The 14,325-nt window shown below is 39.5% G+C and overlaps 1 protein-coding gene across 9 annotated transcripts in view; it reads left to right on the top strand.

Annotated features, from left to right (window-relative positions):
- Positions 1 to 13,688, top strand: part of ZDHHC3 (zDHHC palmitoyltransferase 3) — a 156,860-nt gene extending 143,172 nt beyond the window's left edge. For 7 of the 9 annotated variants that reach the window (XM_060685950.2, XM_087894191.1, XM_087894192.1 and 4 more), the window contains one exon: positions 7,875 to 9,233. In XM_060685950.2, the coding sequence (XP_060541933.1) occupies positions 7,875 to 8,033 (159 nt within the window). In that variant the 3' untranslated portion in view covers positions 8,034 to 9,233. Of the gene's footprint in view, positions 1 to 7,874; positions 9,234 to 13,389 lie in introns of those variants that run through there. The other 2 variants (XM_060685951.2, XM_060685947.2) reach the window with 2 other exon arrangements.
- The last annotated feature ends 637 nt before the right edge of the window (positions 13,689 to 14,325 follow it).

Genomic DNA, 14,325 nt, shown 5'->3' with positions numbered 1-14,325 from the left:
AGCCAATAGGACCGAGTCTGTCAAAGCTGTAAAGACACGCCCTCTGCTAATGGCCTCCAGCTTTTGACTCAGTCTTGGTCAAAGACAGACGTGGGTTTTGGCTATCTGACCCATTCTTGGATAGCTGTTTTTTTCCTATTTCTGTAGACTATTCCTGATTGTTTACCATCTGATTAATTGTCAGCCTGCTCCTGGCTTCGGCTGGTAGAGCCAGCTTTTCCGGCGTGAAGGGCATTAGCCCGATACCGCTGAGGGCTGTGACTCTGTCACTGGCAAGCCAGACGAAGGATTCCTGGCTGGGCAGCGTGCACGGACCATCCTATCGCTGCTGACCCTTTCGGGCTGCGCTGGACTCCTTTCTCAGCTCTCCTTGCTTTCTGGTTCTTGCGAGTATTCGCTGACAGCCAACGGAGCGGCCAGAGATCGCTAGCTTGAGTCCAGTGCTGGGCAGCTGTCCAAAACGCTCAGCCTTAGCCTTCTGGCGTGAAGAGGCTTTAGAGTCCCTGCCCAGTTTTTTTGCTGCGCTGATCGCAGCACAGCTGTTCAGCCGAGCTTCCTGTTTAAAATGGCCAAAGAAGCTGCGGCTGCCGCCAAAAGAGCAGGGAGTAGCGCAGCTGTCATGGAACTGGCACCCTTGTCCCCTGGGGAGGGTGGATCGACAGGACCTTCTTGAAAGAAGCCTCCAGGCAGGAAAGCCTTGGCAAAGTCTGACAAGCACCGTGGCAGCTCCAAGAAGGCCTCTAAGGCTTCGGAGTTAGATGCGGCTAGGAGGCAAAAGGCTATCGATTGAGAGATCGCAAAAGCCCTAAAAAGGGCAGATTCTCTGAAGACTGTCCCTCAGCGGTCCCTTGTCAGAGAAACCAGTTCCCGCCTTTTTACCTTGCAGCCATTGGAGCTGCAGGAGGAATTTGACAGCCACCCTGCTTTGCAATGGTCGCCAGATGGTGCCAGCAAGCAAATGGAGCTTGATCTGCCTAGCAACAGAAAGATTCTGCTGAGTTCAGCTCCTCAGACAGCTCAGAGCAGTTCTGCCTGGCAACAGCCTGTCAGGCTTAGATCAGCAAGCACAGAGGTCCCTTTCAGATAAATAGCTGCTGAAATAACGGCAGAGCAGTTACCACCCAACATGGGGGGATATTATTTCTGAGGCCATTGCTAGAGCCTTAGCTGCTAGCAGGCAGCAGGTGCTAAAGCCTGCTTCCTTATCTTCTGCTGGCCCTTTACCACCTGCCTTTCCCACTGGGCCAGTTGAGACAGGAGAATCTGCTTTATTGCAGGAATATTACTCCCCTTACCATCACATCACTCTTCTGTATCTGGGGAGGAAGCAGGCAGAGACCTGGACTTGTCTGAGGATGAGGGACTGCTGCCTGAGCAGCCAGCATTTTCTGGTCTTTTCAAGCCTGCAATTTTTAAATCCTTGCTTTTCAAGGCAAGGAAATCCACTAATATGCCTTTTATCGCGTCCTCTATGGAACCTGTTCCAGGACCTTCTGATGCCACAGGTTCTTTGTTTTCTGAGCTGATTAATGAGACAGAGGTAGTACCCTCCCCTCGTCTATTTCTGGACGTTGTAAAGCGCCAGTGGTCCGCACCAGCGACTGGGCCTAACCCTGGTCCCCTGGACAAGTGGCTGTATAATGTTGGGCCTGAATTATCAAAGGCTCGGTCGTTGCCTTCAATAGACGTACCTGTGGCCACTTTGGCTGATCAAACAGTGCTCCCTGAGACCCCTGAGGAACTCTCAGACCCTAAGATAAGAGATCTGAACAAGCATTAAGAAAGACACACCAGGCGGCTGCCTGGGCTGTGAAGGTGGCCACATCAGCCTCTTTCTTTAACCGGACGCCACTCATATGGCTTAAGCAACTGCAGGATAGGATCCTGTTGGGAGGTAGCAGAGCCCACCAGGACTTGAATAAGTTACAGGCAGCTCTGGAGTTCTCCGCCGACGCGACGCTGAATGCCGCAAGGTTTGCGTCAAAGGCCATTGCCTCCAATGTGACCTCTAGGTGACTCCTCTGGCTCTGCCAGTAACAGGCGGATGTCAAGCAGAAGTGGAGGTTAGCTCCCACCCCTTCTCTAGAGAGCGACTTTTCGGGGATGCACTGGATCCACTGCTTATAGAGACACATGACAAACGTAAAATGCTTCCATCCCTTTCGTGATGGGCAGAATCCCGTCTGTCGCCTTATTTCCGATGGCAAGTTTTCCCTGGGTCTGAGGGGGGCTTTGGGCTGCCACAGCGCCCTTTCCAGCAGAGGTAGGATCCTCAACCAGACAGGGCAGGGAGGTATAGATCATTCCTGTCTAAATGGCCTTTTCGAAGGGGAGGGAGCCATCCTTTCAGACACCAATGTTAATTCTAGTACGGGCTCTCCCATTGGGGATGCCTGGCATTGTTTGCCAGGCAATGGAAGGGTATAACCACGGGTTCTGGAGACGGTCCGCTCAGGCCTCTCCTTGGAATTCCTCTTCACCCCCTCAAAGTTTTTCACTAGCTGCCCTGTATCAGGGAACAGCGTCAAGCGTGGGCTCATGGAAACTGCTATCCAACACCTTTTGGATATCCAGACCATTCAACCGGTTCCAGAGGCCCAATGCGGTTTAGGATTTTATTCCATCCTCTTTGTAACGCCTAAAACTTTGGGGGAGGGGTATAGGTTAATTCTGGACCTTAAGAGACTGAACCGCTGTGTTGTGTACAAGCGGTTTAAAATGCATTCGCTTCAGTCCATTTTGGATGGTGTCAGGGAGGGCGACTTCCTCACTTCAATTGACCTCACTGAGGCTTATCTTCACGTCCCCATTTCTCTGAATCATAGACAATATCTTCGTTTCTGTTATCAGGCCTGACATTATCAGTATAGGGCCTTGGCCTTTGGCCTGTCATCAGTGCCTAGGGCCTTTACCAAATTGCTCGCTTCCTTAGCAGCACACCTCTGGGCTGTTCCTGTGCACGTCCAGTGCTATCTGGATGATATCCTGATTCAATCTACCTCCAAGTCCCAGACCCATAGGGATCTATGGTATGTATATGATACAGGTGCTTTAGGATCACAGGTTTTCAATTAATGTCAGCAAGAGTCACTTGATACCGACTAATCGATTGCTGCATTTGGGGGTGGAGATAGACACCTTAGAGTGCAGGGTGTATCTCTCTCAGGAGAGGCAGGCGAGCATACAGGATCTGGTAGGCCGGGTCCGAGGTGACCAACTCGTGCCCCTGTCAGTGCTTTCACAGCTCCTGGGGAAGATGGTATCCTGCATCTCCATTGTGCCTTGGGTTCGTTTCCACGCCAGGGCTCTCCAGTGGTTTATTCTCCCTTATCAGAGATCAGGCAGGAGCACATTACCTTGCAAGGTTAGAATTTCACAGGAGGTAGTTCACTCCCTACTATGGTGGGAATCTGAGGCAATTACTAGAGGTTGCCTTTTCAAGGAACCAGAGTCAGTGACAGTAACAACAGATGCCAGCCCTTTTGGCTGGGGAGCACATCTCCTGAATAGAGTGGCACAGGGCCAATGGTCCCAGAATGATTTGACCCATAATATAAACTGGCTGGAGCTTAGAGCAATCCATCTGGCTCTTCAGCAATTCCAAGACGATGTGGCCGGCAGGCACGTGCTGAGTTGAACAGATAATGTTGCCGTTAAGGTACATGTTAACAGACAAGAGGGTACCCTATCCAGGTCCCTTATGAGAGAAGTGGAGAGACTCTGTCTTTGGGCGGAGCGGCTCCATATGTCCCTGAGGGCAGAGCACATTGCAGGGACTTCTAATGTACAGGCAGATTGGCTTAGCAGGGCCACAATTGATCATGCCGAGTGGCCCCTGCATCCTTGATTTCTGTCCCAGGCCAGGGCATTCACTGGAGAGAATGGCATACACTAGATGTGAAACGGGCACTCCAGATTTATATTAAATGGACTTCCTCCTTTCGGAGGACGGAGTCGCTCTTTGTCTCATTTCAGCCAGCCACTTTAGGAGCTAAGGTCACTCCCTCGACCCTGGGCCGCTGAATTTGGGCGTGTATCACCAAAGCATACGAGATACAGGCCCTTCCATTGCCCAAGAGTATTACAGCACACTCCACAAGGAGTGTGGCCACAAGTATGGCATGGGCTACACAAGCATCCCTGGAGGAGGTTTGCTGGGCTGCCACTTGGTCCTCCCCATCCCCTTTTATCAAGCACTATAGGTTGGACAGATATGCCTCTGCTGAGGCAGCCTTTGGTAGGCAGGTTCTACAGAGAGTGTATGCAGATGAGGGGACCTTGGGCCAGGCTGAGGCCACCCATCACGACACAACCACTTTGGTATGTCTCATTCCTGGATGCTGCCTCCACTACGATGGAGAAGGAGCGTTGGTCCTACCTGATATGCTCCTTCTCGTTGAGTGGAGGCAGCATCCAGTCCCTCCCTAGCGTAGGGCTGGCCCAAGGTCCACACTGGATCGTATCAATGATGACCATGTAGAGTCTGTCCCTTCACCTTCGCCAAAAGCTGGAGACCATTAGCAGAGGGCGTGTCTTTACAGCTTTGATAGACTTGATCTTATTGGCTGACAGACGAGGACAACCCATTCCTGGATGCTGCCTCAATGAGAAGGATCGTATCAGGTAGGACCAACGCTACATCTAATGACATACAAAGAACAGAATATTAGCAAATCATTAACAACTTATTCTAGTGCTATATGGAAAATAGAGCAATACTGTAGCAGAACAGTAGAATCAGTAGATTATGTGCTCATAGACTGTGCATACAGTATACCAAGATGCTCAGTGTTTGTTAATTGTTCCACCTCTTTCATCTTATTTGGATGACACTAAACATTGCTCATTTATTTTTTAACCCAGAGCTGAGATATGTGTAAAAGAAGTTAGATTTAGTGTAGTAGTTGGGAAATATAACACCAACCCCCAACATTTACATTCCAGACATTTTAAAATTTGAGACATATTTAAATATTATGATTTTGCATTTTATCAATAGTTTACATTTATATGCTTATTTTTGTTTATTTTTGTTCCACTTTTCTGTATTGTAGTCTATGATTATATAAATATATAAGCATTAATTTATAAATAAATAGAGCTGACAAATTTTGCAAGGTAGCACTGTGCCATAAAATAAGATCTCAAATCATAGTTTTAGTTTGGTTTGGATTTTATATTGGGTAAAGTATAATTTTGCTGAGTTTAAACAAATATTGTGTATTCATCAACCGGTTAATTTATTATTAATACTGTTATGCTGCTTCGTGACCTGGCTTTAAAAAGCTTAATAGCAATTGCATACATAACAACAGATATCAGAAGCTTCTTATCCTTTCAGCCAGGGTAGAATGACAGGATGAATTAGGGACCTCAAGAGTGACCTCCTCAGTAATAGTCCCATATATCTGCAGCAAATTTTCCCCAGAGATGAGGCTGATTCCATTGTTATTAGTGTTATGTAGAGCTGTTATGATCCAGAGGGAAAGAATGGTAGATGGCGTGTTCCCATTATATATCACATTGGTGAGAAATTATTTAGATTTGATCTATATATTACTTTATAGTCTTTAAGGAGATTTTTTAAGCTATTCAGAATCAGTTTGATTAGAGCAGCATGTAAAGCCAAGTGATAAATAAGTAAACAAGCTTGACATTTATGACTTGTCATAATGCAAGCCAAGGTTCACTGTTATGTCTAAATGCAATCATTATTTACTTTATTATTCCATAACATAAAACTTAACTTCAGAATTTCGTTCAGAATCATAAATAAGAGTTGTGCTAGCAAAGCGTGCTGAACATAAGTCAACATGATTTTTGCTCAGTTGTTTAATAATTAAATATTGTGATTCCAAATTAATTTGATGGTTTTATGATTTTCTGATTTCCCCTGTGTCCTTTTAATAATTAGATTGATGGATAGCATATTTCATACAATAATTTATATAAAATTACATTCAGAACTTGTTTCTTTTTAGATATTTGTACAGTGAGCTTAAAATGTATTTCTATCTCTTTTTGCAATATTGTGTACAAAAATATTTTCTTTGTGAAATTTTGATTCTGTAATTTAAAGCTATCTTCTATCAAAATACTATATTTTGGCTGTATCCTATATTTTTTCTTTGTTTTAAATCTTGCATTCTGGGGAAGAGGCAATATTGTATCCCTTTACAGGTAGTTCTCAGCTTATGACCACAACTGAATCCCAAATTTCTAAAGCTAAGCAAGACAGTTGTTGGATGAATTTTGACCCATTTTATAACAATTTTTGCCACACACAGTTGTTAAGTGAATTACTGCAGTTATTAAGTTAGTAACACAATTGTTAAGTGAATCTGGCTTTCCCATTGTCTTTGTCATAAGGTCACAAAAGGTCACATGACCCCGGGACACTGCAACCAACATAAATATGAACCTGTTGCCAAGCACCTAAATTTTGATCATGCAATCAGGGGATGCTGCAATGGTCATAAGTGTGAAAAACAGCTGTAAGTCATTTTTTTCAGTGCCGTTATAACTTAGAACGGTCACTAGATGAATTGTGTAAGTCAAGGACTACCTGTACTGTACTCTATAAGTACAGTATTGTTTCTATATCCCTTGTCACTGTGCTTTTGTGTCTAAATTTTGTTTTTCCAAACGTTTTTCAATGGCGTCAATGCAGTATTCCAGTTTGAACATCATACTACAGTATAATGTAACATGACCAAATAGTATATAAGGGTAAGCAGTGTAGCTGACTCCATCTATGCATAGATATGTTTAATAACTATGTTAACAGCTCCATGAGTGATTTGCTGTACATATTGTGTGAACTATGAACATGGACTTGTTTTTTTTCAGGGAAAGCAAACCAGAGAAAGGAATCACCATGTATTTGTATTTCTTTCTCTGTTTTGTCTGTTTCATGCAGTGATGTGCTAAGCAAACTATGGAGAGATCTATCATATTTATCAGCCACACCCATTTTGGGAGAAGTGAGTGAGTGTAATCTGAATTGTCCATTCACTACTAAGGCAAATAATTTGATATCCCGGCCAATTTACTAAGGACAATGGCATAACTGACTCTATCGTTCCTGTATTTATAAGCATCCTGTGAAGTTTCCAAAAGATGCCCTAATTAATTCATGAGCCTCAAGACACATCACTTGAAAAATTGACCTGAAAGAAGGAGAATGGATCAGTTTCCAAAAATATCTAATATGTAACTTTTATAGCCTAACCAATTCTTAATGCAGGTACAGGTGCTTATTACTGAGGTATTAGAAACTCATCTGACATGTATTCTTCTTCTGAATTTTCCTAAGCTAATACTGTTCCTGTCTCCCCCTATATATTACCTTGCAATTCTATCTTCTGCTGGCGAGTGACTGCAACTTTCTCTAACAACGTGCCCTTCAGATGTGCTGGGTTTGTAACTTGTTGCTATATTGGTCATGCTAGCTGAGGAATTTTGGGAAATAAAATTTCAGTGCATCTGAATGGCATCAGAATTGCAGAAAATAAACATGATTAAATGAAACTGGAAAAGTAATGGCTGAGACTTTTCTTAAATCTGGAAATGTATATTTTTTTATTACTCATTTAAATAAAACATAATTGGTTTGTTAAGTATTTTGGGGAAGGAGAATATTAATATCAACTCCTAAAGTTGTCATGGCAACTATTATTTTTTTTCATTTCTACATTATTGGTTTTCCATCCCCCCTGCCAGCCTTTGTTAATTTTTTGAAAAATATGTTTAGAAAATCTTACTATTTTCCTGCTCCAGTCATTTGATAAAGGATAGATAAGAGGGAATCTTTTCCCCGAAACCAGAAGTACAAAATAAGTTCCTGCCTGAAAATGTCATATTTCTGTTTTCAGGGAATAGAACAGTTGAAAAAAGAAGAGAGAAGATGGGCTAAAAAAACAAAATGGATGAACATGAAAGCAGTATTCGGCCATCCGTTCTCTATAGTTTGGCTTAGCCCATTTGCTACTCCAGATCAAGGAAAAGCCGACCCATATCAGTATGTGGTCTAAGAATTCATGACAACATTTTCACCCAAACAAAACTGCATTTGCGGCACTATGTCTATTACATATGAATGTTTCCAATGAAAAAACCTTTTGTTTAAAAAAAAACTGCCTGTAAAGGGCAGATAACTACAGAGAAAAGTTGAGGGAGGGAAAAAGCAGGCCTGTATTCTGCAAACTTTGGTAATTCTTCATCTCTGGCTGAAGCGTTTTCTTCTTTTTTTTTACTTAATAATTTGACTGGCCTATTTTTTCCTTGTCTGCTTGCTGACACAACTAATGTAAAGGAGAAACTCCTCTCTCTGTATTTACACAATCACTAAACAACAGCCTATGCCAGGAATATCATTTTATATGGGTAGTCATGAACTTCTTTGTGGCAGAAAATACTTTTATGTTGTGGTATTTTGTATGCATCTGAGTTAAAGCCTCACATAATATCTGAAATAATGAAAGAGAAAATACAGCTCAACTAGAAGGCCAGTTGATAACTTTGCTTAGTTTTTAAGCTTTAAAATATGTTGCCAACACTATTGTATTTTGGAGAGCTACAGAATTATTCTTGTGCTGTTTTTTTAACCATATCTTTCTGGAAAGCAGGAATTGTCATTATTGGTTATATGAATGAAAGTTGTTATATGTGTGGCTTTGTAATGCCTTATAATTGAAGAAATGTGGGAAGTTGATTTAAATGTGTAGAATAGCAAGATAAAATTTGTATTAATTAAAAAAGGGGAATGGTTAATAAATAGTGTTTATATATAGAAGAGGCTTAAAAATCCAGGTAAAAGTCTAGCATTGTTCTATAATTTTATTTTTAACATTACCTCCTTTTCATATCTTTAGATATTTGTTCTGCTTTAATTCTATTCATATATATTTTACAATTAGAACTGTCATGTGTAAAAAGATCATGCATGCCTTCGTTCATGATTAAATTGATGGCAAACTGTATACATAGTAAGAGCTTGGAAATGAGGACTAAATAGAAGGCATTCTATTTAAAACAAATATAAGTAGAACATCTTACACCCAAACTGAGTGAGTCTGTAACACTTTAGAATATAGGCAGGGATTTCATTGCATATTTTGGATTTTAAAAATTCTGATGGTCTCATTTGGAAAATAATGTGAATGCTGCATTTTTTCAGTACTGTCAATGCTTCCATATGGGGAACAAATGCAATAAACCTTTTCTGAACACTGCTTCTGTGCCTTTATTTAAAACAAGTTTTTCTAAATTCCATTGTCCTCTAGATTGTAGATAGTTGAGTAATTAGTGTTAAATTTATTTGGATAAAATAGTCCTATGGCTACACTTTTATATTCTGTCATTATATGTTCAACAAGCAAGCAGACATTTTTGTAACAAAACTAGTTTTCTATTTCCACAATTACATATTAAAATTTTTAATGCAGAAGAATATATTTTGTGGGTCAGTAATCCTCAATGATCTGTGTTAAGAGATGTTTTGAAAAAAATACTTACAGCAATCATAAGAAATAGATATTACCTTTCAATCTTGGAAGTAAGAGTCACTGAATTCAGTGAAATTTATTTTAAGCTATTATATTTAGATCATGATTTTGATTTTTTTTAAAATGATACTATAATTACTAGCCTATTAGACAAAGAACCTCAGTGATTTATAAAACAAGTTATTGGAAAGAGAATATGAAAATGTGTTTAGGTCTTCTCTACATATTAAAAGTAATTTACCAGATTTATTCCAGCAGACCAACTTTCCAGTGATGAGGGAGCATTTTCTGTTCCAGTTTTCATCAGCTTTCTAACTGTAGAATTTTATCTCCATGGAGGCTTGGATCATTTCCATTTTGAGGAATTTTGGACAGCATATTCTATAGTTTCCCAAGTTTTAAATATCTCTCTAGAAATTAAATAGATCTGAGGATGGGTGGTTCTGTTAGCTGTATTATTTTATGGTGTATTTTTGGTGGATCATAAAAATTATACTGCAATAAATTTGTCACAGGATACCATTTTGGATTTGCTATAATAAACTAATTTGTCTATCTCTGAAAAAAAGTCAAATAATTTTATGTTTGCCTAGCTATCAATGAATAAAATTATTTACATTCAAGTCAAATAAATGATTTTACACTGAATTTGGTTCTTTATTCTTTCCAAACTGAATAGTTTATTTTACTAAATGACTCATTGATCACTGAGTTCCAAACACAAATTGGAATTATTTCTAAAACATTGAAATATGCAAAGTGAATATATAATATAAGATAGGTAATTTCAATTTTTTGTAGTATGGTCCCTACTAGTTTATTACTAGAACATAATAAACCTAATGCTGATGGTTATCTAATCCAAACTGCAGATTTATAATATTTCATAGCACTCGTTTTTGAAAGTACAACATTGGAGATTGCCCAGAAACTAACATACTACTGAACTAACTCTGAAACAGATCCCTAAAGTTTCTTTAGGGATTTCTAAAATATAATTGTAGCATTTCCATATTTAACAGGGAAACCTCCCCTACAGGAAATCATAGCATTGATTCATAAAATCCAAAACATGGGATCAAGGGTATCCAGATCAAAACATCAAGTTGGTGACTGATTGCACAGATGGATCTGGTTTTTTCCCTAATATACCTAAAAGAGGAATAGGAACCTTACATCTAGAATAAAATCAGATGAACATTTTGTAGTTGCAGCATTTTATTGAATTCAGTATAAAAAATGATGCACATTGTACTGATTCTCCAATGCTTAATTTTCTGTTTGAATGTTTTATTGTGAGTTGCGAACAAATCTATGTAGTCAGTGGCAAAATAAATTTCTAAAAGATGTTATTTTCCCTATTGTCTCACATTACAAATGCTATTTTCCCAAATTTTGAATCACCATACATTTTTTATAATTAAAACTGCCTTCTTAATCACTGTTTAAACGTGGCAGTAATGTGTCTCATTTTGCTTACATTCTGAAATCTTCTGGAAAAGCTTTTAATAGAATCAGAAGACTGTTGTTGAAAGGGATCACTTAGAAATTTATAAAAGAAAACCTCTGGCTTAATGTGTTAACTTTAGATCAATGTATTTCAGTGGGTATTTTAAATGTAAAAATGTTACATTAATATATTGCTTTGGAAATAGATTTTTCCCATCTTGATCCCTCTAAATCTGTAATTTTAGCCTTAGAACACATGAAACTGCCTTAAAATTAAAACATACTCTCTTATTTTAAGAGAATACATTTGAAAGATTAGATATAGTTTCCATAGACTTGCACATCTATTAGTATGTGCGAAGGAGTTTTGCTTATTGAAGTTTCCTGAATGTTGAGAAGAGAACATAGGGTTGGCTGTATATGTAAGTTTATACTGTACCTATGGATCTTGTCTCACAGACATTACTTCTCCTCAGCTTGCTAATTCTGAAATGATGTTTTGTTGACCATAGTTTTATGAAAACTTCTCTTTAGTTAAAAGTTACTAGAACCTTTAAATTTAGTTGATTAAATTCTTAAAGTGAATTTAATATTTAATTTCTTTAAATATTTTTGATCTCACTTGTAATTTCCCCCTCCTATTAATATTTTTTAAATGAAAACTTCATGCAGTGAAAATGTATTTCTTCTATTATGTCACACATGAGCAAAGAGCTTCTTAAGCAAATTAGCAATTATGCAAGATCCATAGTTAATCTAAAAACAGGTCTCTTTTTCATTAGAACTACTGTTTATTTAATTTGAAATGTTATCCATTATTATTGCTAGATTTTTTAAAATTGAGCTAACTATTCAAAGCATTTTTAGATGAGAACTTTAGAGATCAAACCCATGGGGCAGCTCTTCCAATGAATTTTCTGTGTGAAGAAAGGTGGGTGGGGGAATGGGAGATTTAGAAGTTAAAGATGGCATAACCTGAGCTCTTGTACAATTCCATTAAGAAAGCATAGCAATTGTACAATAAAAGTCTTGTGTAGAATCAACATAAGTTATTCTAAGAAAAAAAGCAGGGAATAAAGTATGCACAAAAATATTAGCCTTTAAATTCCAGAATGAGATTTATGTAATCCTAATCAGAAAAATTCTGAGATATAACTAAAGTATCTTAGGGAATTCTGCGTAGACATTCATCAGATTTTAATTTGGCACCTGTTAATCTAAAATATGGTAAAGAGTATATAATTTTTTTCATTAGGTGCAGATAAATATTTTCCAATATTTTTCTGATGTGATACTCTTTTTGGTTTCCTGTTAATGGCTGAAGAACATTGTAGACTCATATTTTTTTCTTTTGAAGGTTTTTCTCTATCTACGTTCAGTAAATTCCTTAAATTATTTAGGTTATTATGCATCACATAACAGTGTTCCGTATGCCTGGATGGGGAGGAACAGGCTCAAGCTCAACCCTTCCAAGACTGAGTGGCTGTGGCTCCCGGCATCCCGATATAGTCAGTTGACTCCATCACTGACTATTGGGGGCGAGTCATTGGCCCCCACTGAAAGGGCTCGCAATCTGGGAGTCCTCCTGGATATGCAGCTGTCCTTGGAGGAACATCTGACGGCTGTAACCAGGGGGACCTTTTGTCAGGTTCGCCTGATTCGCCAGTTGCGGCCCTTTCTTGATCGGGATTCCCTGTGCACAGTCACTCATGCCCTCGTCACCTCTCGCCTTGACTACTGCAACGCTCTCTACATGGGGCTCCCCTTGAGGAGCGCCCGGAGGCTCCAGCTGGTCCAGAACGCAGCAGCGCGGGTAGTGACGGGAGCAGCATGGCGCTCCCATGTAACACCGCTCCTGCGCGAGCTGCACTGGCTCCCAGTTGTCTTCCGGGTGCGCTTCAAGGTGTTGGTTATCACCTTTAAAGCGCTCCATGGCATAGGGCCTAGCTATCTTCGAGACCGCCTGCTGCTACCGACGGCCTCCCAGCGACCCGTGCGCTCCCACAGAGAGGGCCTCCTCGGGGTGCCATCAGCCAAACAATGCAGGCTGGTGACCCCCAGGGGGAGGGCCTTCTCTGTGGGGGCACCCACCCTCTGGAATCAGCTCCCCCCAGAGATAAGGAGAATCCAAGACCTCAGTGCCTTCCGTCGCGCCCTTAAAACCCATTTATTTAAACAAGCCGGGCTGGCTTAAGATGAAATTTTTAACTGTTTTTAAATGTTTTAAACGTTTTTAATTGGTAAATGAGTTTTAATTGGGCCAAATTTATATATCTTTTAATTGTTTTTAATATTTGTTCTGCATGTTTTTTTTAATCTGGCTGTACACCGCCCTGAGTCCTTAGGGAGAAGGGCGGTATAGAAATCCAATATAAAATAAAATAAAAATAAAATGCCTTTAATGAATAAATGTAAACTGTTTTGTCTTCTGCAGGGTATAGAACAGCTTAAAAAAGAGCAGCCAACCTGGGAAAAAGCCAGCAGCTGGGAAGGGATGAAACTGGCTTTTGGGGGTAATTTTTCACTGCGATGGTTCAGTCCCTTTTCAGACCTGAATTGCAAGAAAGCTCCACCAGCTGGGACTGCAACAGTTGCTCCATCGGAGATGGCTGTGCAAGAAGCCTTTGAACCACTTTATGATCTAATGATGGTTGTGGAAGTATAAAGTGATTAATATAAAATATCTTTACAAATGTTTGTTCTTTCAATATTTGTGTACTTGACAGTTAGCTTTAAGGTACCACTGATGTATGAAACCATGGAATATTTTATCTTCTAGCTAAGCATCTCACTAAGCAAAAATAATGCAACTATTTTCCTTCACATTTAACTGGTGATGGGTTAATTATATTTCAAGAATTGTACTTCATTACAGAAAAATTAACCTATCATCTTGAAGGAATAGGTTCCAAAAATGTGCAATAAAAATGTTGTTTAGGAGAAAATTACCGAAGTTGATTTAACCAGTTAGATATGAAGAGTATGTTTTCTCAAGGTTCAATGACTGGCCAAAATCTAAGTTCAAGAATATAATTCTGATCTATAAAATTCCTGTTGAAGTTCAATGTGATCACTTTAAGTGGTCTCTTTAGGAGATATTTATGTGTTCTAAATTACTGTTTGTAATTTAGATCATTCTATTGCAAGCAGAACTACAAAAGTTATACATAATGGCTACTTTTAAACTAACCGATATTGATTACCTCAAAAAAGTTTGGGATGGGACAATTATAAGACCTAGTTGTAATTGTACACAAAAGCTAAATTACGTTATCAATCTTTCATTGTTTTGAAAGAGGTCATTAGATGGTTTATTTACAAATGTCCAAATGGTCTAATTTTAGCAGCAGTGTGATTTGTTCATGCAATT

The sequence above is a fragment of the Pantherophis guttatus genome, chromosome 4 (genome assembly GCF_059756535.1).
Source record: "Pantherophis guttatus breed Tessera chromosome 4, ASM5975653v1, whole genome shotgun sequence".
Lineage (NCBI taxonomy): Eukaryota > Metazoa > Chordata > Lepidosauria > Squamata > Colubridae > Pantherophis > Pantherophis guttatus.
The sequence above is the reverse complement of the archived record's forward strand: the minus strand, read 5'-3'. Positions and strand labels throughout refer to the sequence as shown.